The sequence below is a fragment of the Erinaceus europaeus genome, chromosome 2 (genome assembly GCF_950295315.1).
Source record: "Erinaceus europaeus chromosome 2, mEriEur2.1, whole genome shotgun sequence".
Taxonomy (NCBI): Eukaryota; Metazoa; Chordata; class Mammalia; order Eulipotyphla; family Erinaceidae; genus Erinaceus; species Erinaceus europaeus.
The window spans coordinates 133,754,988-133,781,441 of NC_080163.1; the positions used below are offsets into that span (position 1 = coordinate 133,754,988).

At 40.4% G+C, this 26,454-nt stretch overlaps 1 protein-coding gene across 1 annotated transcript in view; it reads right to left on the bottom strand.

Annotated features, from left to right (window-relative positions):
* Nucleotides 1–26,454, bottom strand: part of HYDIN (HYDIN axonemal central pair apparatus protein) — a 477,232-nt gene that overhangs the window by 115,584 nt on the left and 335,194 nt on the right. The window contains exons 26-38 of the mRNA XM_060172033.1: nt 23,738–23,857; nt 23,242–23,451; nt 21,783–21,920; nt 13,583–13,760; nt 10,365–10,489; nt 9,252–9,379; nt 8,472–8,608; nt 8,123–8,250; nt 7,780–7,971; nt 6,943–7,092; nt 5,924–6,163; nt 2,520–2,688; nt 140–319 (exon numbers count right to left, since the gene is read on the bottom strand). Coding sequence (XP_060028016.1) covers nt 140–319; nt 2,520–2,688; nt 5,924–6,163; nt 6,943–7,092; nt 7,780–7,971; nt 8,123–8,250; nt 8,472–8,608; nt 9,252–9,379; nt 10,365–10,489; nt 13,583–13,760; nt 21,783–21,920; nt 23,242–23,451; nt 23,738–23,857 — 2,095 coding nt within the window. The remainder of the gene's footprint in view (nt 1–139; nt 320–2,519; nt 2,689–5,923; nt 6,164–6,942; nt 7,093–7,779; nt 7,972–8,122; nt 8,251–8,471; nt 8,609–9,251; nt 9,380–10,364; nt 10,490–13,582; nt 13,761–21,782; nt 21,921–23,241; nt 23,452–23,737; nt 23,858–26,454) is intronic.

The window sequence follows — 26,454 nt, forward strand, 5'->3', positions numbered from 1 at the left end:
GCATATTCAAATCAATACACAGGAGTGCTAGATAATTTAGAGAATGTATTTTTCTGGAGAAAGGTGAAAAGGCATTGTACACTCATCCCACTTCTGCTTAGAGGGGACTGGTAACAAAAATATGAAAATGCTTCGTTACTTTGAAACATTATCTTTTCCAGGCTGTCCTCATCCTCCTCTTCCTCTGGGTAGATTTTAGACTCGACCAAAGGGATGTGACGCTCTTCCAGGTTGGATGTAACAGAGATGCCTTGGCTAAGGGAGGTCCTCTTTGTGCTGACTGAGGTTCCCTGCTCTGACAAGGGTATGTCTTCATCTTCTGTCAGGGAGCAAAAAATAGAAACACAGAGGGAAGGTTTGGTAGGGGGAAGAAAAAGAAAAAGACAAAGAAGAGATCACTGAGGTACTACTCTTACCTAGGACTATCCAGGCCAAATAAAAAAGAACTTGGGACTAGAGAAGTGGCTCTCTGGATAGAGAACATGACTTGTTTGTGTAAGAGTCTGGATTTGATCCCCAGCACCACATATGCTATAGCAATGTTCTGGTCTCAGCTCTTGCACTTTCTCTCTCTCCCCCCTTCCCTCATATTCAGGAGATAACTAAATAAGTAAATAAAACAAGAATAACAGTCACTTGACTGCAAAAGGTTCCCTGTCCATGCAGTGTTTCTACATTTAAAATTACAAGCAAATTATACATTTACTTTTGAAAATTTAGAAGAGCCCCAAAACGCACCCATAATCCAATGTGACTGGAATTTTTATGAAATGAGAAAATACACACACACACGCACACACACACACACACACACACACACACACACACACACACACACACACACACACACGAAGAGACAACCATTTACAGGTACAGGAGGGCAATCCACAAAACAACCCTGCCAACATGAAGATACTAGACTTCTTGCCACTTGAACTGTCATAAGATAAATTTCTGTGGCTAATTTCCCCAGACTATACTTTTTGAGATGGTAGCTGAGCAAATGAATAGTGCTCAATAAATAGTATTAGGGGGTGATGGGGTAAAGAGGCAGCCTTCTTTCCTCAACTTCTCCTTCTAGGGCAAAGTGATATTTCCTCTTGACCTAAGAGAAAAGACAGGTCTAAGGACAGGAGGAATGGACTCCACTTAATGAAGTCACTTGCTCATTCATTCTCATAGCAATGTTTGTTGGATAATATGACTTACCGAGTGACATTTTGTGTACTCTTGTTATAAGTGGGGCTATGTGACCACTGCTTCAAGGGCATTTCTTGTCCAGTTGGGGGAGAGATCTGAAAAAACTAATTGCACCTGTGCTGACTGCTACATAGAAGAAAGCAAATATAAGCAGGAAGGGCTAATTGCCAGGCTGAGGGTGTAAAGAAGCAGGAAGAAGAAGCATGTATGGCAAACCACACAATCATACAGACCATCAGGGAAACTTGATGCTCAAATGCACACAGAGGGGGTTCTGGGCAGCTGAGGAGTCAGAAACAGCAAGTTTATGAGAGCACTGCCCAGATATGTTATAGAAATTTGCCCTGAAGAACAAAGGAAAGCCACCTTCTTCTTCCTGTGAACTCTTGCTTTCACCTCACTTCATGTGGGTCATGGTAACTTTTATAACCAGGACACACATACAGAGGAAGTGAAATATAGATCCTCCTGTCATGGACTCCAGAGTCTGAGAGAGCTGGGCTTGATTTATGATTCTGCCAGTAAAAACTGTGGACCTGGCTTTTTTTTTTCCTACCATAAGCTCTAGCTTATGGTGGTTCAAGGGACTGAACCTGGTACTTCAGAGCCTCAGGCTTGAGAGTGTCTTTGCATAACCATTATGCTATCTACCCCCACCTGGACCTAGCTTCTTAGTGCTTCAGTTTCTTATCTGTACATGTAGAGCATTTACCACAGGACTTAGTTTCTAGCAAGTGTTCTTCTATATTTATATGAGCTTTTATTTAGCTGGAGGTGGGGGGAAGATGGGGAGAAAAGGAGAGGCATTAAAACACTGTTTCACCATCTTTGGAGTTATCCCTGGTGCCTTGGTACTCCCATGTGGTACAGAGGCTCAAACTGGGGTCCTTGTACATGATGAAGTATACCTTTTACTGGGTAAGCTATCACCTGACATGCAAACATAATACTTTTATTTATTTATTTATTGGCCAGACACTACCCAGTTCTAGCTGTTGGTGGTGATGCAGGTTAAACCTGGACCTTTTAACATACAAGTCCTGTGAGTACCACTATGCTTTTCTCCACACCTTGCGCTCAGACAAGTTAAGACTTTCTAAGTCTTAACACCCCACTAGACTGCTGTGAGAGTGGATTGTGTCCCAGTCTTTGTATCCATACCATGGGGCTAATGTCACCATTTTTAAGAGTTGGAAATAAAATAGGATGACACTAACACTTGTTTAGCAGGTGCTCAAGAACTGCTTGATTTCCCAGTAAAGACAAATCAAAACCAGGGCAAAGGGTAGAGCCAGGGACTCTTAGAGTTGAGCTCTCACCATTCTCCTGTGACAGATTTTCCAAATATTTCACCTTCATCTGTTCCTCTTTCAACCGCCTTATCTCTTTGAAGTATTCATACACCTCATGGGGCAGCTTCTCCCCTGGCAGGCGAGGAGGCAGCAGTAGGGTATTGTAGGAATCATAGCCTTTGAGTGTTCGAAGAATCTGCAAGGAGAAGGGTAACTGCTGTTATGTCCTACTGGAAATCTTCTCCTTAAAGTCTTAGGGCTTGTTCTTATATCTGGTACCTCTCGCCCCCCCAAGTTATGGGCAATAACTTTCTGGATTTCAGAGGGCAGTGTTAAGACTGAGCTCTGAATCTGCAGGGATATAGGATCTTATTTTATGTTCAACTTGAGCCTGGGCATTGCACAAGCAGAAGAGATTTTCTTCTTGCTTTTTTTTTTTTTTTTTTTTTTTTTTTGCCTCTAGGGTTATTGCTGGAGTTCAGTGCCTGCACCACGAATTCACTGCTCCTGGAGGCCATTCTCTCCCTTTTGATTCCCTTGTTTATCATTGTTGTTGCTGTTATTATTGCTATCATTGCTGTTGGATAGGATAGAGAGAAATAAAGAAAGATAGGAAAGACAGAGGGGGAGAGAAAGATAGACACCTGCAGACCTGCTTCAACACCTGTGAAGTGACCCCCCCCCCCCCCCGCAGGTGGGGAGCCCGGGCCTCGAATCAGGATCCTTACACTGGTTTTTGTACTTGGTAGCATGTGCGCTTGACCCGCTGTGCTACTGTCTGGTCCCCTCTTCTTGCTTTTAAAATTAACATATAGTGGCTTTCCTTTTAACAAAAGTACAGTAAGAAAGTGATACATTTCTGAAGAATACTGTGGTTAGCAATATTATATTTGGTAATGTGGTTGTCTCATATATATAAGATCTGGGGTAAAATATAAAAATAGCATTATGTTTACTTATGCTAGTGTGTGTGTGCGCACATGCCAAAGAGAAAGGTGCACACACAGAGGGTGAGAGAGAGGGAGTCAGAATGTTCATTAGGCTTGTCAGATGAAATATGGGATGTATACTTAAATGTGAATTCCAGATAGACAATGAGTAATTTATTTAGTATAAATATGTGTTGCATATGTGAAATTCAGATGTAGGTGGTTAAACTTCTTTCTACTAAATCTGGCAACCCTAGTGTGTATGCAAATTCACAAAACACAGTAGAAGGAAGTCTTAGAAAGCTATTACTTCCTATACAACTTGATTTATTGGTGTGAAGATCTGTTTTGCTAGTAACCTTTCTCCAGTATCACCATTTCAGGTTGCCTGCAAATCACTGTTAATAAGTTCCTTCTCAAGACTATCTGGATGAGCAAAGGGCCCACAGAAAACACAAGCTAACAAATATTGATTTTTTTAAGTTACAAAGCTTGGGGGATACATTTTTTTGTTTTGCATCTATAGATAAACAATGTTCCCTCTATGAACAGCAAAATCTTACTAGAAACAATGGTACAATGCATTAAAGATAATCAAGCGCTTGGTGTATTGCACCAAAGTAAAAGACTCCGGGGTGGGTGGGCGGGTGGAGAGTACAGGTCCTGGAAAAGGATGACAGAGGACCTAGTGGGGGTTATATTGTTATGTGGAAAACTGAGAACTGTTATTCATGTAAAAACTATTGTATTTACTGTTGAATGTAAAACATTAATCCCCCAATAAAGGAAAAAATTTTTAAAAAAAGATAATCAAGTAGAGAAAATGTGTTCTAGAGATATAATATAGTATTAAATTGATCTTCAAATATAAAAGCCAAAAATAAACAGTTACAAATCTGTGAGTATACATCTCCATGGTCCCTCTTCAAGAAATCTGCTAGACAATGAGCTTCAGACAACACAGCAGTGATGGGAGACTTTATTATAAGGACTAGTGATGAGCGTTGAAACCTTGCTAGGAGGGGATGGAATGAAATTTTTACAGCATTAAGAGATGATAATTATCAGCCACATGTAGATATCCTGCCAAACTATCCTTTAAATATGAAGGAGAAACCAAAATCTTCCTAAACATGCAAAAACTGAAGAAATTCACTACTACCAACCCTGTCTAGCAAGAACTACTAAGAGTCCTATAGGAAAAGATGTAAAAGAACTCTAATTTCAAAATGAAGTACTCTGCAGAAGAATATAAATGAAAACTCAAATAACAGCAACAAAAGGAATAAACATATAGGAAAAGAGAAGACAGAAAGGACAGAGTGCTATGACCAGTTTTGGTGAACTAAAGTCAGCTATCAAGGACTTAGACATCAGAACGGAAACTCTATCTTTGCCTCACCTTTGCTGGAGGTAGAAAGAAAAGTCAGGAAGAAGTGAATGAATACTGTATAACTCCACATGTAGGTGGAACTTGGGAGACAAGAGTTTGAACAGAAGAACACAGGATGCAATTCGGAATCTGGGTGATACACTTTACCAAAGCAAGGGATTCCAGAGAGGAAAAGGAATAGGGGATTGGGGGGAGAGGGAGTGTGAAGTCCTTGATGGGGGTGACACCTGCTACACAAAACTGAGAAACACATGTACAAACAAAATGTGCTGTAATTCATTATCCCTCCAACACAACACAACACAACACAACAAAACAAAACAAAACAAAGTATAAATGGGATTTATACAGAAGTGATGAATTATGTTCCAGGCAGGGAAAACAGATTAGGAAAGGCTACAGAGAAGTAAACTTTATTTTACTTATTTTATTTTTTGCCTCCAGGTTTATTGCTGGGGCTCAGTACCTGCACTATGAATACCTGCACTGCTCCTGTGGACATTTTTTTTCTGATTTTTTTTTTTTTATAGACCAGAGATATATTGAGAGGTGAGGGGAAGATAAAGAGGGAGAGAGACAACTGCCGACCTGCTTCACCACTTGTGAAGTGCAGGTGGGGAGCTGGGAGCTCGAACCTTGATCATTGCACAGGTCCTTGAGCTTTGTACTATGTACGCTTAGCCAGGTGCACTACTGCCTGGCCTTCTATTTTACTTATTTTTAAAGTGTGTGTGTGTGTGTGTGTGTGTGAGAGAGAGAGAGAGAGAGAGAGAGAGAGAGGGAGGCGGGGGGAAGAAAGAGAGGGAGAGAAAGAGGGAAAGGGGGAGGGAGAGAGGGGGAGGGAGAGAGATAAAGGCAGATATCACAACACAAGTCAGTTCTGGCACATGTGATTGCTGGGGACAGGACAAGGGGTTTCATGAGTGAAAGTCCTATGTTCTACCACTGAGCTATCTCCTCAGTCCAGAAGTCATTTTTGAATGAGGAAAGGTTCAAGAGGAAGAAGGGGCAAAGGGCAGGAGGAAGTTGTCAAAGTGAGAGAAGAGCAAAAGTACAAGTGAGGGCTCAGCTGGAGGATGAAAATGGAGTTGACCTTGGCCTCTGCTTACCTTCTCTTCTATGAGATATTGCTGATCAAATTCCAAGGAATAAAACTCAATGGGAAAGTTGCAGGGATTCTTTACCACCACTTCAGCCTCATCTCCAGGGCCATAAGGCAGCAGTGGCCCCAGCTCCAGAATTGAAGGGCTAAATTCCAAGCGTGGTTCTAAACCATTCCCCTGTGCCAATAGTGTAAGCTTCTGAGTACTTTGTGATATCTGGAATATTAAGGCCTGACTGTAGAATTTCTGAAAAACACAGAAACAAAATAAGCATCTCATTTTTATCACAATTTCTACACAAGGAGCAGTATGCTGTGCATTTTAGTCACATTACTTAATTTGATCTTCAAAATGATCCTAGGAGGTAGTTATTGTGGGTTAATAGTGATATACCTAAGTTCCTAAGAGCTAAGACTTCCAAATTAAAATTTTTTTAAAAAGTAAACACCTTACATATATACATATATACAAAACTACTGGATGCTCTCAGAAGGGTCTAGGGTAAGTTCCTTGCAATCAAACACTATTTCTGCAGTCACAATGTTTGACTCTGCAAACAGAGTCAACAAAGAAACACAAAGGCTTTTTGAGATTTTTTTCTGTCAAATGAGTTTGGGTTTGAAACTTATGAATTTTTTTCTAGGTTTTGGAACTTACTGGATTTCAGAATTGCAGTATGAGATTTTGGATATGGGATAATATTATTTTTCATTTTATCTATGAATAAACTGAGGCTTAGTAAGGCCAAATAATTTGTCCAGAACCACCCTGTAAGTGCACGGGCAGAAGGTCATTAACACACGTCTGCTGACAAAAGTCAATGTGCTAGATAGATCATTTAGTTCCAGAGTGGATATTGTTAAGCTCCAGGCCATACAGTTGTTTCATTAACCAGAGGCATTAGAGAGGTTATATTCAGAACAGTGAGGTGTAGATTTCCTGGAGACCCAGTTAAGCAGGGTCTCTGAGTAATGCTCAAAGGGATCCAGAGTGTCCGAATGAAACTGCACTTCTTTAAGGCTTACCTCTTCTTTGGGCATGAATTTCACTTGAACATTGGCCTTCTCACCCGGATCTAAGACCCCAGTTGTGGGCTGGACCTCAAAGATCCTTGTCTTTGGCTTTAATTCAGCCTGTAGTTTCCTTCTTAAGTACTTTGGCATATGCTTCTCCAGCTGATTAATAAATATTAGATAAGTTAGATCATCTTTCAAGGAAAATGCACTGGTTTTCTTCACTCAGCCTAGCATAACTGAGTATCTCTCAGGTATTAGGATATGTGCAGTATAAAGATGAATGAGACATCTGCCAGAGAGCAGGACCTGACAAGGATTTGACTGCTGGACCAAGGGTCTACATTTTGTTCAAGAAGTAAAGGTTGCCGTTGAAAGTCTTTGAGCAGGAGACTGAAATGAGGAGAATGAGTGCCTAGAGTCACAAATAGAAGTGAAAGGACACATGTTGGATGGAACTTGAAGGAATCATGTTATATGAGGTAAGCCAAAAAGAGAGGACAAATACTGGATGACTTCACTTATAGGTGAACTTAAGAAACAAGGACATATAGGGAAAACAGAATGAAAGCTGGACTAGATGTGGCCTGTTACAGAAAAGCCAAGGTCACTGTGGATGGTGGTAGTGGGATAAAATTGACAAGAGATTTGGGGACAGGATGCATGATGGTAGAGGACATAAGGGTAGGAGTAGTGTTCAGACACCTACATAGGGAGATAAAAAAAAAAGTGTACTTAATGTGACAGCTGTTCTGTAAAATCATTGTTTGCCTAATAAAATGCTTTGAACAAAAAATTGACTTAAAGAGAGATGGAGAAAGGGGGGTCAATGGGCTACAATTAATTTACCTTGTTAACAGGCTTATGAATGTGGACAAACCATTCACAGGGGACTTGGGCTTGATTAGAAAGCTGAATAGTTTCCACAAGGCACTGTCCACACTGAATTGTGGCAAACTCCACCTTCCCACAGGACAGCATCATAGTGGGAATGGTAACCTTGGCTTGGAGACAGATGTGAACTGTTGGTCCTCCAACCACCTAGAATGAGCATAAACTTGTTGTTATCATGTGGCCTGGGGTTGGGGGAGAATCATGGTGCTGAAATAGTAACTGGTCATCCCAGGGGTGATCAGCAAGCAAAACTGGAAGCTGGGGAGGGTCAAGCAAGGCCTCCAGGGCTTCATCTCACCTTGATTGGCAGAATGACTTCTTTGCTTCCGACAGAAATATTGGCCCCTTGTGGGTCAAATCTCACTTCAAATGTTTCTGTTTCACAGTAAGGCAGATTCTTTACACGATCTAGCTCAGTACTGAAACCTAGACCAAGACAAACACAATTTCTCTGTGGGAAAGTGGAATAGCAAATAAGAACCATGAGGCAAGATGACCACTCAAAAGATTAAGGTGAATGTTCCCCACGGTATTTTCAGCTGGTCCTAGAACAACAACAGGTATGCCACTCCAGAAGGCCAGGGCAGAGGGGCACCTTGTTAGGAAGGATAAGGTTCAGGAGGAAAGGGTGTCCCCAGCTGGGTTACCAGTGTCATGAAGGATGCGCTTCTCTGCATGGAAGGACACTGGAAAGCGAGTGGTGTTGGTGATTTTGATGATGTGAGTTCGGACGTCCCCCAGGATGATGTAGCCAAAGTCCAGGATGTACTCTGGCAGCTGAACTCTGAAATGGTTAACAATCTCCTTAGCAATCACTTTCAGAGCTGGGTGATTGCTCCCAAAGAAAAGAAAACGTGAGGCTTTCTCATGTCACTTGTGCCCACTTGTGTTCTCTGAATTGAAGAACTACTAACGGTCCCCAGAATGGAGCCTAGGAACAAGACACTTCCTCTAGAGGTCTGTACTGCTGTTTTAGTCATTGTCACAAAAAACATGGGCCCTCATGGATCTGAAGCTGTGATTGTCAACAACAAACTCAGAGGTTTCTGAATTTAAAGGTAGAGAGAGGACTCACGCAGTGGCACACCCAGTGGAGCACATGTGCTACCATCCTCAAGGATTTGGGTTCAAGCCCCCAGTCCCCAACAGTGGTGGTGGGGAACTTCGAAAGTGGTGAAACAGTGCTACAGGTTTCTTTTTTTCTCTTATCTCTCCTCCCCACTCAATTTTTCTCTGTCCTATCAAATAAAAGGGGAAAAAAGAAAAAGGCAGAGAGGCTTGCTTGGTTGACTATAGCAGATGGTGACAGATGAGACGAGTGGATTTCATTCCTAGATGATCAGCCATTATTGCAAACAGCATTCTGGTGTGCAACATAACTTGCTCTGCTGCATTCTGAAACCAATAGAGCATGGAAGGCCACTCACTTGGCTAGCTTGCGGCGGCTCCGACTGCTGAAGTCCTCTGCACTATCAGGGGCAAGGGATTTTTGATGCTCTATAGCATAGCTTTGAACTATAAGTCGCTCTACTTCCATCTGGAGCTGTGCACTTAACTGAAACAAGAGAGAAGAGAAACATGAATAAACTCTTTTAGAACATGCAACCTCACTGGGGCAATATCGCTCTTAAGGGGAGAAAAACTTGTTCAAAGAATGAGGGGGAAAAAATCTTAGCTACAATGGGTTGTGGCCCTACAGATGTATTATGCATTTATGGTATTCATATTTCTACAGTGGGATGGAGTGAGATAAACTATCTAGCCTACTTATATCATGAGAAGTCTGTGGAGTGAGTGGAAAACAGTAAGAAGGTTCCTTAAAACACTGAAAAAACAGAAAGGGGGCAGAGAGATAACTTACTGGGTAGAGCCTATGCCTTGCCATGGATATACCCAGATTAGAGCTCCAGCACCACATGGGAACTATGATAGCATTAGAGGAAGCTCCAGGGCTCTGGTGTTTCTCCCTTTCTCTTCCCTCCTCTCTCTCTCTAAAAAAAGTAGAAACTCCAAATTATAAAATAAGTGTCATGGGATTTAAGATACAGCATGTTGACTATACTTAGTAATATTGTATTATTTGTTTGAAGGTTAGTAAGTATATATTTTAAAGGTTTAAAATCATTACTAGCTCTTCATCTCTTTAGCTTATTTCGCTCAGCATAATCACCTCCAATTCCATTCAAAATGATACAATCTTTTGTATCAATCCTTTTTGATTGCCTCTTGTAAGATGTGAGAACTAAGATGGTTATGGCAACAAATGTAGGTATGAAAATACTCTTGAAGTCTAGTAATTTTGTGAAACAATAACTAATAATACATATTTTAAATTAAAATTAAAAAAGCCCTTACTGGTTCACTGGTTCTTACCTCTTGCAATTCCTCTTAGTTTTCTTGCCTCCTACCTTCTCTATTTTAGTGCGACCTTTTTCCCCCTTTCTATTCCTCAGAGATACCATGTCCTTCTTGTCCCTGGACCTTTCCAAGTACTGTCCTTCCTGTCTCTTACATTGTGTACAGGGTGAGGGTAGTCATACCTCAGAAGATTCATCCTCAGGTGTTTCCTCAGCTATCTCAAGCTGATCAGACATTTCATATTTGCTGTACTCTTTATCTAGGTTTTTTTTAGCCTGATTCAAAAAGGTTTCATACTTTTCATTTCCTGTGGGAGTTGATAAGAGACACAAAAACAGGAAGGTTAGAAAAATATGAATTATCATCTAAAATATAGTCTCTCAGCTCAGAGTCAGTAAAGTGAGAAGGGAAGTAGACATTTTGATTCTTGACCTGCAATGATTTCTATACTTCAAAGGGGGAGATAAGTTTGTATGTAAGTTGAATCTGTATAAAGTGTTCACTGAATGGAATGAATTACAATTTAGTAAGCTACTATCTCTAGCTCTCAAGAAAGTGATGGCAGCAACACCAAAGTCACTTGTAGCAGGAAACTTGACTTAAAGAATGACCCGTCTTCTGAGTTTGTCCAGCATGGAGAGACATCATGTTTAGATTTTTGTTTGTTTGTTTAAGTCAAGTTTCATGCTATTGTATCTCACTTGACAAAATGCAGATATGTGGGTCTAATTGCTGTAAGTACAATAGTCAAAGTTATAATCTCCCTGAATCAGATGAGGCAGGCAGTCATTGGAAAGATTTATTTTCATATTATTATTATTATTACACTGCTTAGTTCTGGCTTACAGTAAAACTGGGGATTGAATTTGGGAGTTCAGAACCTCAGGCATGAAATCATTTGCATAACAATCATGTTATCTCCCTAGCAAACTGGGGATTGAACTTGGGAGTTCAGAACCTTGGGCATGAAATCATTTGCATAACAATCATGTTATCTCCCTAGCCCTGAGATTTCAGATACCCAAGTTCACTATTAATCCATTGCATGTTCATATGGTTAAGGAACACCTACAGCTACAGGGAATTGGACCACAGAAAACTCAGTTCTTATTTAAATTACTTTTCAAAACTCTGTACTAGTAAAATGTTCTACTTCACTTGTTATTAGAGAAATGCAAATTAAAGTCACCTCAAACCTGTAAGAATGACTTGCATCAACAAATCAAGAGATGACAACTGTAGGAGGGGACATGGGGAAAAAGGAAATCTGCTACATTGTTGGTGGAAATGTAAACTAGTACAATTTCCTATGGAAAGTTATATGGAGAGTCAGTCCTCAAACAAATAAAAATGGAAATATACCTTATGGTCCAGCAATACTACTCCTCGGTATCTATCCAAAGAACATAAAAACATTAGTTCAAAGGGACACAGTCACTCCCAATGTTCATTGCTGAATTATTTACAATTGTCAAGCAATGGAAACAGCATAAACATCTAGATGACTAGATAAAAAAAGCTGTGGGACATATATTCAATGGAATGTTACTCTGCAATTTAAAAAGATGATACTGTGTCCTTCAGGACAAAATGGATGGAACTTGGGGTGATTATGCTTAGTGAAGTAAGTAAGGGGGTGAAAGACAAATACTGGACGGTTTCACTCATATGTGGAATACAGAGAAGTGGAATACATGAACTTATGCAAAAAAAGTAGCTGAAGTGCAAACTGTCTCTAAGACTTGGTAAAAACTATGATGGTTGGTGGTGGTGGGTGGGGGACTCAAAACTTTGGTGGTGGGTATAGTGTAGAACTGTGCTCTGTAATCTTATATTCTTGTAAGCAAAATAATAATAATAAACCTTAGACTCACTAAAAAAATTAAATCATGGGAGTCGGATGGTAGCGCAGCGGGTTAAGCGCAGGTGGCACAAAGCGCAAGGACCGCAAAAGGACCCAGGTTTGAGCCCCCGGCTCCCCAACTGCAAGGGAGTCGCTTCACAGGTGCTGAAGTGGGTCTGCAGGTGTCTATCATTCTCTCCCCCTCTCTGTCTTCCCCTCTTCTCTCCATTTCTTTCTGTCCTAGCTAACAACGACATCGATAACAACAATAACTACAACAACAAGGGCAACAAAAGGGAAAACAAATACATAAATATTAAAATAATTTTTTTAATTATAAAATAAATAAAACCCTGTATTGGCCAAAGCTTTTCTTCCTGACAATTATATGCAGACTCAGACTAACCTCTATCAGGCTGGAACTCTGGATGCTGGAGTGTAGCATGGTCTTAGATTTACTAATATCTGTGTTCACAGTTTCAGGGAACAGACAGTACTGAAAGGATGATCATCAAGAGTCGAGTCAGTGACTTTGAGGGGATGTGATGCCAGGAAAGGTTGAATTGTAAGGGTTTTAGCTGAGTTGTTTGGGAAATGTCAAGCAACTTGAAGGATTCATGAAGTGTTGCAGGTTTCTCTTTACCTTTCATCTTATACCTCAAATAGGAAGAAAGAGCCAGAAAGGGTCTATAGCTAAAAGAGTTACTAAGCTGTGTTTTGAGATCTGCCCAAACAGAAATGGTCTAGAACACAGGGGTGGCTCTGGGGGCCAGATGTAATCAGAAAGACCTCAAGGAGATGTGGCAGATAACTAATAAATACCTAACTAGCTCCCAACACTGTATAATGCCAAAGTAAAGGGTCACAATCTGTGGTTGTCTTTCTGCATAGCTTATATTTTGAGAACTGTGCTCTTGGCTGTAAACTGTACTCTTGACTTGTCATCTTCTCAATGATCATCTATGACCATGTTATTGGAAAAGATGAATCAGAGAGAGACTGTAACTGGAAGGAATATGTGCTAGAGATTAAGCCACACTTTGGAAGAACAATTTCCTGGTCCCAGCTATAAGTAATTTGACATTGGAAAAATTATCCAGGGGTCTTAGATTTGCACTGTCATCACATCATCACTAAGATCTTGCTCAACTCAGGTATCTATGTAAAGTTCAACTCTTGACTTCTTTTTGTAATGGGTGACCAATGGGGTAAATGGGGCCAGTGGCAGCGCACCTCGTTAAGTGCACATTTTACAGTTGTTCAAGGACCCGAGTTTGAGCCTCCAGTCCCCACCTGCAAGGGGAAAGCTTTACAAGTGGCTAAGTAGTGCTGCAGGTGTCTCTGTCTCTCTCCCTTTCTATCATCCCTATCCCCTTAATTTCTGGCTGTCTCTATCCAATAAATAAATAAATAAAGACAATAATGATAATAAAACAATGGGGAAAACTAGAGCAGATGAGAGTACTGCTAAGCAAGATTAAACATCAACTTTCAAATGAACAAAACTTATCTGCATCCTTTGTTTCCCAGAGGGAAAATACTATGCTAGGTGAGTACCTTTGAGGTTCCTGGGAAGATCAAGACAGATTCGAGGAAAGATTCCTTCTCCACTCAGAGTGATGTTTTCTGGGTCTAGGTGGGCAATCTGTATCTGGAAGCTTCTCTGGAAGACTTCAGGTACTCCAGGCAAGTAGGAAACTTTCAACACCTGCTCTTTTTTTGAACTGATAAAACCCTGCACAGCAGAAAGGCAAGAGAGAATCTTAAACTTACAATGAACTTCTGCTTCTAGCACTTTGATGGACTTGATAATCTCCAGTGTAAGCCATTGTCATTCACATTACTCTCTTAAGATCTGATTCAGTCTTAGGACACTTAAAAAAAAATTAAAATAATCTTTATATTATGTTTTGAGAACTGTACTCTTGGCAGTAAATGAGTTGTTATCTTCTCAATGGTCATCTGCTACCAAGTTATTGGAAAAGATGAATTAGTGAGACTGTAACTGGAAGGAACACGTGCTTGAGTTTAAGCTGCATTTTGGAAGCAGAAATAGTAGATGGAGATAGCCAGAAGTGGAGAGGGGAGGGGTGGGGGATAGAGAGGGAGAAGACAGAGAGACACCTGCAACACTGCTTCACCACTTGCAAAACTTTCCCCAGGGGCTCAAACTCTGGCCCTTCTGCACTGTAACATTGTGCTCAACCAGGTGCGCCACCATCCAACCCCTGAACAATTCTTCAAGAAAACTCACAACTTTTTCAGTCACTCATCTGTTGCTGGACACCTAGATTGCTTCCAGGCTTTGGCTACTACAAATTGTAGTGGTATGAATATGAGTATACACACAGCTTTTTGGATGCGTGTGTTTGGTTCCCTAGGATATACGTCTAGGAGAGGGATTGCTGGGCCATAGGCTGGGTCCATTTCTAGCTTTCTTAGAGTTCTCCAGACTACTTTCCACAGGGGTTGAACCAAATTACATTCCCACCAGCAGTGCAGGAAAGTTCCATTGGCCCCATAATCTTACTAGCATTTGTTACTATCCTTTCTGTTATATGACATTCTCACAGGAGTGAAGAGGTGTCTCATTGCTGTGTTATCTGCATTTCTCTGACAATCAATGACTCAGAACATTTTTTCATATATCTGTTGGTCTTTTGGATCTCTTCTTTGGTGAATATTCTGTTAATATTTTCTGCCCACTTTTGAATGGGGTCATTTGGTTTTCTGTTTCTGAGTTTGATGAGCTCTTCATATATATTTGGCTATATAATATATACATACACATATGAATTTATATATATTTGATGTATAGCATATAAAGATCTTCTCTCATTTTGTAAGGAGTCTCTTTGTGTGATGGTTTCTTTTGCTGTGCAGAAGCTTTTCAATTTGATGTAGTCCCATTGGTTTACTGCATATTAACCACCAGATGACTTCAAATATAATGGAGTAGATTAGAAGGAAAGAGGCAGGGGAAAAGCAAGATAGCTCAAACAGATAATAATTATATTATTAAAGCTCACCTCCTCTGTCATGTGTGCAACCTAGGTTTGAGCGAGGCCCCCACCACATTAAAGAAAGCTTCGGTGCTGTGGTGTCATTCCTTTTGTTGGGCATTATGCCAGCTCCCCCCTGCTCCATGTTGTATTGCTTGTTGCTGTGGTCTATTTACATAATCATTGTTTTGCCTGAGACCCGCCCTGCCTGCAGGGTATTGGGTTTAATCCCCACTGGTTAGATGGAAGCTTGCTACCTTTGCGCTCTTTTTATCTCCACCCCCTCTCCTAGCCATTTCCTTTTCCAACCTGCCACTTCCGTATCAAAAGATATAAATGCGTTTTCTCTGATCAATAAATGAAATTGATTGTGTTCCCTCACAACTCAGCTGCTCGGTTCCTGGTTCCTCTCCCGCGTCACTGAGTAAGCAGCAGCCCAGGTTGGCTCCAGTCGAGTTCTCTCCCCCATGATGCAACCCGACACTTTGTGCTTTCTTTCTCTTTTTCTGTATCTCTATAAAAATCACCCTGAAATGGTGAAGTCCTAGTGACAACAACAGCAAGAAAAAAGATAGGTTCAGGAGTGTTTATTTCATTAGTAAACCGTATAAGTCAAATATATGCTGCATAGATTTCTTTTGTATACATCAAATGTCATGTATTAAAACTTTAATTATTAATAAAATCGCAAAATATAACCTCTAGTTCAGTAATGATTAAAACAGAACATAGAAGAATCACATGGTTATAAAGTACTAGCAAGGCAAATTAGGTTGTAATCTGAACTGGAGAAAAATAAGTTCAAGTTGGGGCCAGTGGTGGCGCACCTGGTTGAGCACACATATTACAACTCACAAGGATGCAGGTTCAAGCCCCTGGTCCCCACCTGCAGGGGGAAAGCTTTGTGAGTGGTGAAGCAGTGCTGTAGGTGTCTCTCTGTCTCTCTCCTCTATCTAACCCCTCTTGATTTCTGTTTCTATCCAACAAATAAAGATAATTAAAAAATAAATAAGTTCAAGTTATTTAGAAATATGTTAAAATTATTTTTGAGTGGGAATAGTATACTGTTAAAACATATCTTATAATTTTTGATACCATGAGTGATGCATATTCTCATGAAAAATTAGAGAATGATTATGAAAGTTAAAAAAGACCATCACATTTTTTTCTTTTCTTTTCTTTTTTTTTAAATTTCTTTATTGGGGGATTAATGCTTTACATTCAACAGTAAATACAATAATTTGCACATGCATCCCCACTAGGTCCTCTGTCATCCTTTTTGGACCTGTACTCTCCTCCCCACGCACCCACCCCAGAGTCTTTTACTTTGGTGCAATACACCAACTCCAGTTCAGGTTCTACTTGTGTTTCCTCTTCTGATCTTGTTTATCAACTTCTGCCTCAGAGTGAGATCATCCCATATTCATCCTTCTGTTTCCGACTTATTTCACCTAACATCAATTTTTTCAAGGTCCATCCAAGATCGGCTGAAAACGGTGAAAGTCACTATTTTTTATAGCTGAGTAAGTATTCCATTGTGTACATATACCACAACTTGCTCAGCCACTCATCTGTTGTTGGACACCTGGGTTGCTTCCAGGTTTTGGCTATTACAAATTGTGCTGCTAAGAACATAGGTATACACAAATCTTTTTGGGTGTGTTGGGTTCTTTAGGATATATCCCCAGGAGAGGAACTGCAGGATCATTGCCTTCTGAGAGTTCTCCAGACTGCTCTCCACAGGGGTTGGACCCATTTACATTCCCACCAGCAGTGGGAATGTAAATTCCTCTCCAGCATTTGTTGCTGCTACCTTTTCTGATGTATGGCATTCTTATAAGAGTGAAATGGTATCTCATTGTTGTCTTTATTTGCATTTCTCTGACAATCAGAGACTTGGAGCACTTTTTCATGTGTTTCTCAGCCTTTTGGATCTCTTCTGTGGTGAATATTCTGTCCATGTCCTCTCCCCATTTTTGTATGGGGTTATTTGTTTTCTTGTTGTTAAGTTTGGCAAGCTCTTTATATATTTCGGTTATTAAACTATTGTCTGATGTATGGCATGCAAAGATCTTCTCCCACTCTGTGAGGGGTCTTTTGGTTTGGGTAGTAGTTTCTTCTGCTGTTAAGAAACTTTTTCATTTGATGTAGTCCCATAGGTTTATACTTGCCTTAGTCTTCTTTGTAATTGGATTCGTTTCATTGAAGACCATCACATTTACTCCTACCATGCAAATAATAAGATACATGTCATCTGGATTTTATTTAAATATACTCACAGATGTAGTTGCACATACTGGGAGTCCACTTGCCACACCTGAGTTAGTAAACTATCTTTAACTCATAAACTGATAGTTAAACGACATTGTCGGGATTTCTGTGAGAAGACCTTATTTCTCTCATTTTTATGCCTTGACCCTCTGACTTCCTTAGCTAGAACTTTATTTCACTGACTTTGTCACCAGATTTCACAAGGCATGTATTTACTCAGGTGAAACATTTTATGAAATTTTATGGAACAAATGTATGTGTGGGGGTTACTAGGTAGGTGATAGCAGAGGCTGCAATATTTTGTGGTCTTAGGATTCATCCTCACACCCTCATTCTCTTTTCTCAAATCTCTCTTGAGTAATCTCCAATTTTTCCATTTACCACAAAAGAAGCTCTTTATCTTCTTTTAAATATCATTTTATTGGGAATTAATGGTTTATAGTACAGTTGTTCATACCTAGTACAGTTTATCATCTCTCCATGATAGGTGTCTGCAGAACACTCTCACACACAACTTAGGTCCTTTAACACCATCATGCACCAGGACCCCAATAAGATTCCTAACTTGTTTTTATTAAATGATCATTTAAGTTAATGATTTAGAGATGACCTTTTTACAGATATTCCAGACTCTAAATACCACATATAGTGTCTTAGTATAAATAAGAGAAAAAGTGAATTTAAACAGAACCATGTGCTTATCAAAATGTGATCTCATTGCACTGTTGTTAGTTTGATGTTATCCCAGTTTGCTTATTTTTGCTTTTGCTTCCCTTGCTTTTGGAATAGAACCTACAAATATATCTGTAAGGCTCATAAAAATATGTGTATTTTGGGAGGTTGGGTGGTGGAACACCTGGTTGAATGCACATGTTATAATGCACAAGGACCCAGGCTTGAGCCCCCAGTCTCTACCTGCAGGGGGAAAACTTCATGAATGGTGAATCAGTGCTACAGGTGTCTCTTGGTCTCTTCCCCTCTCTATCTCCTCTCTTGCTTCTCAATTTCTGAATGTCTCTATCCAATAAATAAAGATAATAATTTAAAAACTTAAAAATACATGTATTTTACATATTTGTTTTGTATTTCCAGGGGTTTTTTTTGTAATATTCCTAGAAAACTGAAGTAGAAACTACTTGATTTATCGTGATTATAAAATTGAAAAGTTCTTCTAAGAACTAAATCTTCAATAAAAAAAAGATCTTCATGTACTATACTGCTAAAAGGCTTTATGTTAAAGGTTAATAGTCTGAGTATGAAAGATATTACAATTATTTACCATTTTACTAATTTTGACTAGTTATTTTTTTAAAGTATTTTATTTGTTTTATTTTAATGACACACACACACAGAGAAACTGAGAGAAGTTACAGAGAGAGAGAGAGAGCAGAGCAATCTGCTCTGGTTCATGGTACTGTGGAGGAATAAACTTGGGACTTTGGAGCCTTAGGCATGAGAGACTCTTTGCATAACCATGATGCTATCTACCCCTGCCCTCCACACAGTAGTTCTTTCTGACTTAGTTTTTATCTTATTGCATTCTTCTAACAAAAATTTTCTTCCTATGAAACCTTGTTGGGGGACACATACTTAAAATAAACAACCAAACTCAACACAACCCATATTTAAATTGGAAAATTATTGTGGTTGCTTGGGGTGGGGGAGGGCACATACTGGCTCAGGTACTAAATATGTATATGGGCTCTAGAGCAGGCAGATGGAGGTAAATTGTTGATTTTTTAAAATTTATTTTTAAATATTTATTTATTTTCCCTTTTTGTTGCCTTTACTGCTTTTTAAAAAAAATGTTGTTGTAGTTATTATTGTTGTTGTTGTTGTTGATGATGTCGTTGTTGGATAGGACAGAGAGAAATGGAGAGAGGAGGGGGGGAAGACAGAGAGGGGAGAGAAAGATAGATACCTGCAGACCTGTTTCACCACTTGTGAAGCGACCCCCCTGTAGGTGGAGAGCCAGGGGCTCGAACCAGGATCCTTAGGCCAGTCCTTACGCTTTGCGTCATGTGTGCTTAACCCTCTGCACTACCACCCGACTTCTGTAAATTGTTAATTTTAGCCACAGAATTTTTTTTCAAGAACAGGCGCTACTCCTTGACCTAATCCAACTTTCTAGCTCTTTTTCTCAAATTTGACACTATTCTCTTAGATAATATTCTTTTTTTTAAAGGTTTCTTTTTTTTAATTTTTAAAAATATTTATTTATTCATTTTCCCTTTTTGTTGCCCTTGTTGTTTTATTGTTGTGGTTATTATTGTTGTTGTTATTGATGTCTTTGTTGTTGGATAGGACAGAGAGAAATGGAGAGAGGAGGGGGAGACAGAAAGGGAGAGAAAGATTGAAACCTGCAGATTTGCTTCACTGCTTGTGAAGTGACTTCTCTGCAGGTGAGGAGCTGGGGGCTTGAACAGGGATCCTTCTGCTGGTTCTTGTACTTTAAGCCACCAGCGCTTAACGCTGTGCTATCCTCGCCCGACTCCCTCAGACAATATTCTTTTTAATTTATTTATAAATCCTTTTTAAAAACTTATTTATTCCCTTTTGTTGCCCTTGTTATTTTATTGTTGTAGTAGTTGTTGTTATTGATGTCGTTGTTGGATAGGACAGAGAGAAATCAAGAGAGAAGGGGAAGAAATAGAAGGGGAGAGAAAGGTAGACACCTGCAGACCTGCTTCACCACTTGTGAAGTGACTCCCCTGCAGGTGGTGAGCTGGGAGCTTGAACCGAGATCCTTATTCTGGTCCTTGGAACATTGCGCCACCTGTGCTTAACCCGCTGCGCTACTGCCTGACTCCCCAGACAATATTGTTATCCAACTTCAGGCTAGCTACTAAACTCAAGCAAAATTACCATAGTTGTGTGTCCCCAGGAACATGTCTAAAATGGATTTCCTAGTTTTCTTCTTCACTAAAGTCCATAATCTCATCAGCTCTAATCCTACTTTCTGGTTCCTGTTCATTAACCATTTTGTTTCAATTTAGGTTATGCTGCCTTCTAGACACCAAGTTACAGATGCTACTATGACTCTATCCTGACTTCTCTGGACAGATGACCAATGTGTCCTGGACCCTGGTATCTCTAGAGCTCTGGTCCATTAGGGAAAGATGGAAACAGGCTGGGATTATGGATCGACCTGCCAAGGCCCATGTTCAGCAGAGAAGCAGCTACAGAAGCCAGAACTCCTACCTTCTGCTCCCCCAAAACAATCTTAATTCATACTCCCTGTGGGGGAGAAGTGATAGGATGAAGATGAGAGGGCTCTGAACTCCAGCTCCATCAGCACCCAGAGAGAAGGAAAAAGAGAGGACATATGAAGTTAGTTATGTTGTCATGAGTGACTTGGAGGGGAAGAGAGGACTGACTAAGAAAAAAAGGGGCAATTATATATAAATGTGGACAGATAATATTCGAGATGATGGTTGGCCCATCTCTACAACCTTAGGTGGTGGCTTGCAGTGGGGAGACTGAAGACTCAGAACTCTGGTGGTGGGAATGGTATGGATTCAAACCCCTATTGACATATAATTCTGTAATATAAAAATAAAAAAAAATCTTGTTGGGGGATGTTTTTTTTCCCTATCTTGTTACATATATCAGCATGTGTGTATGCTGTGGAATGTTCTAAACATTTGTTTCAAAATATGATTAAGAAAAAGAAAAGTACTTAGGGAAACAAAATCCATTTAGCCACATAGAAGGAAGATTCAGTTTAAAAAAAAAAGGGTGGTGTGGGGTGAGGTGGGCAGTGCAGAAAAAGTTGAACTTCTATTTTTTAGAAAGACCTCCTTTTAGGAGCTGGGCACACCCAGTTGAATGCACACTTTGCAGTACATAAGGACCTGGGTTCAAGCCCTGGTGCCCACTTGTGGGGAGAAGCTTCATGAGCAGTGAAGAAGGTCTGTTGGTGCCTCCCTTTCTCTCCCTCCCTTGCTATCTCCCTCTCCATTCTCAATTTCTCTCTGTCCTACCTAATATAATAACAATAATAGAAAAATGGCTGTGGGGTCAGGTGGTAGTGCCCTTGGTTGAGCACATGTCACAGTGCACCATGACCTGACTTCTAGCCCCAAGTCCCCCTTGCAGGGGGGCAAGCTTTGAGTGGTAAAGCAGTGTTTCAGGTATCTGTCTGTCTCTCCCTCTGTATCACCTCCTTCCACTTCAATTTCTAGCTGTCTTTATCCAATAAGTAAAGATAATAAAGCAATAATAATGGCTGTAAGGTGTGGTAGATTCGTCATGTAGGTACTGAGACCCAGCAATAACCCTGGTCACAAATAAAAAGTAAAAAACAAAAATAATAATAAAGGAAACCTGCTTTTTGGGCTGACCCTCAGCTGGGACAGGAGTTTAGCTATTCATAGCAAATGTGTGGTGCACTGCATATATCTCTAGAGTGTAACTTCCAGATTTGAATCGGACCCTTCTGCCACTGTCACAAAGTCATAGGAGTGAGGGGGGGGGAAGCTTACTGAAACAGGCAGGATGAGTGGCACTCCAGGCACAAGACAGTCTGGTGAAAACTGGTGGCCAGTCAGAACCTTGAAATCAAAGCCAACTTTTCCAGTGTTCTTCAGTGTGATTTCATTTTCCGTGATATGATCAAACAGCTTGGGAGGAGAAAAAAGACGAAGAGTGACTTTTTCAGTCACCCACTTTTTGAGATGCTGCTCTCATCCTGATAAAGATGTGTAGACAAGCCTCACAGAAATGGATACTATTTTTCACGATGTAGACACTGACCAATTTATACTTCTGTATCACAAAAAGGTGCTCATTGGAGCAGGAGGATCACTATTCTTTGGGCTCTAACCTTAGTTTTACAAATAACTAGTTTAGTTTAGCATAGTAGTGGGGTTAACACCTAACGTCTAGTACCCATGTCTTCATAAAGAACACCTACTAGAGGGTCTTTCCCCATGGCCCCATCGAAGTTATTGCTGGTGCTTAGTTCCTACACAATGGGAATGTTCTAGAAACCATTTTCTTCTTTTTTATTTCTTAGTTAGAAGGTGAGAGATAGGGAGAGACAGAAGAAAAAGAAAGGATACTTGTAGCACTGCTTCAATGCTCATGAAACTTGCTCCCAAAGGTAGGGTCTATCATGGGTATTCATGCATAATAATGCATGTGCTCTAGCAGATGCACAACTACCCTTATTAGAGGGAGTGAAAATAATTTTTCTCTATTAAGAAATATTGCTTTTAGGGAGCTGAGCGGTGGTGCTGCGGGTTAAGGGCACATGGTGTGAAACACAAAGGCTGGCGTGAAGCACAAAGGCTGGCGTAAAGAAATATTGCTTTTAAAAGAGATTTGAATTCATAATGGCCTAGAATGAATTTATATATATAGTGACTTGGCACTAATAGTTTAGACATGCTCTTTTGCTTGGTTGAAGGAATCAAATAATCAGAAACTTAGACCACTTTAGGGCTTCTAAGGATGAAATAGGGCAAGGACTGGCTTCTTCAAAGAATATATTCTGAGTTTAGCCAAAATCAGCTTGTCAGAGGACCCTGGTGATAAGAAATGAAAGAGAATTCAGTTTGACCAATGCAATGAACAAGGCCTAGATAGAAATTGGGTAAATTTGATTTTAGGTATGATATTTAACCTCCCAAAACAGAGCAACACACATATTTCAGTAATTATATATATATATATATATATATATCCATATATATGTATATATGGATATATATATATAATTATGCATATGTGATTATTACACCTCTACATATATAACAGAGGTATAATCCTCATTAAAATTTGGCAAGGTATATTATCTCTAAGACACAAAATCTAACTGAGAAGAGATGCACAGACATAGGGCTTGTCATGTGGAATGTGGATGCTAGGAGTGATTGGAACACAGCAATGACCAATGTTCAAGGCTATATCTGATCACTTCTGCCCAATATTTAACAATACCTGTAATCCATATTTAATATCCTTGGTGTCAAAAGAATAGCTGACCAGAGATGCCTGTCCCTTTAGTTTGATCTCATAGGTGGGCCCTCCTTCTACTTCACATAGGGCTTTAGCCTGAGCAATGATGTCACGGTGTCCATAGAAGGTGAAAGAAATCTGCTGTCTACTGTGTGGTCCGAGCACTCCATAGAGGGGTAAAATATCAAACACCTGTAGAGAAAGCAATTTGAATGAAAGTATCTATCCATGTAAAGAGTCTGCAAAGGGTCGTATCTATTGATGTTAGTCAAAAGGCTGAGAAGCAATTTTTTTGGTTTTAGTCTATATAAAATAGCTCCCAACTTCAACTCATGTGACACCATGAAAGGTGACTAGTTCAGAACCTTGATAATATATTATAGGAAAGGTACAAGGTTTAAATGTCTAATTTGGGGGTAGTGCTCAGCCAGAAAAATGAAGAACTAAGTGGTGTTAGGGTTTATGAGGTATTACTTACTTCCTCGATCCCAATGGAAAAGATGTCTTCTTGTTTGAAGATCTCTAGGGTTTCCTGAAACTCCACTTGGCTCTGGGTTGTGTCTACTTTTACTGTTTCAGCAGAGCTCACTTTTAATCCCTGGAAATTAGAGGTGTGAGGAAAAGCTAGCATGCATTTATTATGGGTCATCACTGTGCTTTTGTCTACCACTGACAGAAAAAAAAATAAAGTGTGCAGTATCTATTTTGAAAATAGTATATCTTGTTGCAGAGGTGGGGCTACAGAGCAGCAGCAGCTGTGTTTCTCTATTCTCCTCCCCCAGGTCAACTAGGAGTACTAAAGGAGATCATTTGGGACCGAAACAAGACAGGACCAGAATGACTTCAGGAACCCACCAAATCACCGGTAAGTGAAAATACATGTGGCTCGTTGACAGAGAGGAGCCTAGGGAGAGATTAAGAGTCTGGTAACAGTCTGGCAGTTTACCAGTTAAGACACCACCACCAGTCTGTTTCAACAACAAAAAGACTGCTGAAGGGAGGAGAGGACTCCCCTAAGACTCACCAAATGCAACTGTGAGTCTCCATTGATACAGCCCTCAGAAGCTGGAGCAGCAGGGGGGAGGCCCTGTGCTGACACCAGGGCACAGAGAACTAACAAGAAAACTCAGGAGAAGATCTATACCTCGGTGGCCTAGCCACGGGGCAGTGAGAGTCTCTTTGCAGAACCACTGGATTTTCTCTGCCCCACCCTGCTTTACCTCCTGGTCAGGAGTGAAGGATTAAGCTAAGAAGCCTACTTATAGTTTAAAGGTCCTCAGGCTCCCATAGCCTACAGGGGAGAAAAAGAACAAAAGAGGCTTTTAAGCCACTGTGCTTCAACTCAGGGATTAAAATAATATTAAAACAACCATCAATTTCCACAACTGTGAACCCTTTAAGAACCTTACTTAGCCACAAGTCAAACCAGGAAGGGGGATAAGTAAATTGAAAAGTACTGAGAGAGGAACCTCATAACATACTATGGTTTGAATGGTTAAACCAACAAGAAGAAATATTGGAGAAATGAACCAGGACAAGAGTCCAGCTAAAAACCCAGCAAAGGGTGAAGCACAAAATGAGGTCAACATCCAAACACTAGTTAAGGAAATAATCACAGGAGTGAGTAAAGAGTTTGAAAGATGTGTCATCAGAAATACAGAAACAACAAATGAGACTCTGGAAGAAACACTAATTATCGCAAGGTTATTAGAGAAATGAAAGCTGAAATAGCTGAGCTAAGAACACAACTATCTGAACAAGCTAAAATAGTATCAAAACAGGGTAACAAAATAGATGAACTCCAGAAAACAGTAGAGGGCAGAGAGAATAGAATAAATGAGGCTGAAGACAGAATTAGCAAGATCGAGGATGAATTAGAGACAACTAAAAAAGAAGTAAGAGATCTCAAAAAGAGATTAAGACATACTGAAAACAACAACAGAGACCTATGGGATGACTTCAAAAGAAATAATATACACATTATTGGCTTACCAGGGGAAGAAAGAGAGGGAGGGGAAGAAAGCATTTTCAGGACATAATAGCTGAGAACTTCTCTAGTCTAGACAACATCAAAGACATAAAGGTTCAAGAAGCACAGAGGGTCCCAAACAGAATGAACCCAGTGTTGGTATGCATGAGACCCCTTCTGTTTCATTTGGTTTAAATCCCCCCTGCTTAACACTATTCTATTTACATAACCACTGCATTCTATTTACATAACCACTGTTAACAAGCACCACCCTCCCTCCAGGGCATTGGTGGTTCAGTGATAGGATTCTCGCCTGCTCCGCCCCTCCTTGTCACACTCTGATTTTCACCAGTCACTTTTCTCTCCACCCTCTCTATGTCACATCCTGTTTCCACCCTACTTGGCAAGTATATATAAAGACAGCATTGTGAGTTTTAGGGTACTTGAGTTTAGCTTAGCTCGTCTTAGATTGTGCTGCGTCCTGCATGAATAAAGAGATACTGCCTACAGCTCAACCATGAGTCCCTGGTCATCTGTTACCCGCCCATGAAGCCAGCCCAGTGAAAACAATATAACCCATCGAAAACAACAACCCAGACTTAAAGACACCAAGATACAGCCTATTTAGAATGGAAAGGAATAAGGATAAAGAAAGGATCCTGAAGGCTGCAAGAGAAAAATAGAGTCACCTACAGAGGAAAACCAATAAGATTAGCAGCAGACTTCTCCACACAAACACTACAGGCCAGAAGAGAATGGCAAGATATCTATCGAGTGCTCAATGAGAAAGGCTTTCAACAAGACTACTGTATCCTGCTAGACTAGTCATTCAGACTAGATGGAGGCTTTGGTCCCCTGCATTGCTTGATGCTGTGGTCTATTTACATAATCATTGCTTTGCCTGAGACCCACCCTGAATGCAGGGTATTGGTTTAATCCCCACTGGTTAGATGGAAGCTTGCTACCTTTGCGCTCTTTTCTTCTCTCCACCCCCTTTCCTACCCATTTCCTTTTCTGACCTGCCACTTCTGTTTCAGAAGATATAAAGGCAATGCATTGTGTTCCCGCTCATCCACGAGTTCCTGGTTCCTCTTCTGCGTCCCTGAGTAAGCAGCAGGCCAGGTTGGATCCGGTCGAGTTCTCTCCCCTGCTGCGCAACACGACATCTGGTGCCCGAACAGGGAACCTAACCCACCCATTCCCCAGATAAGTATATGCCGCTTGGC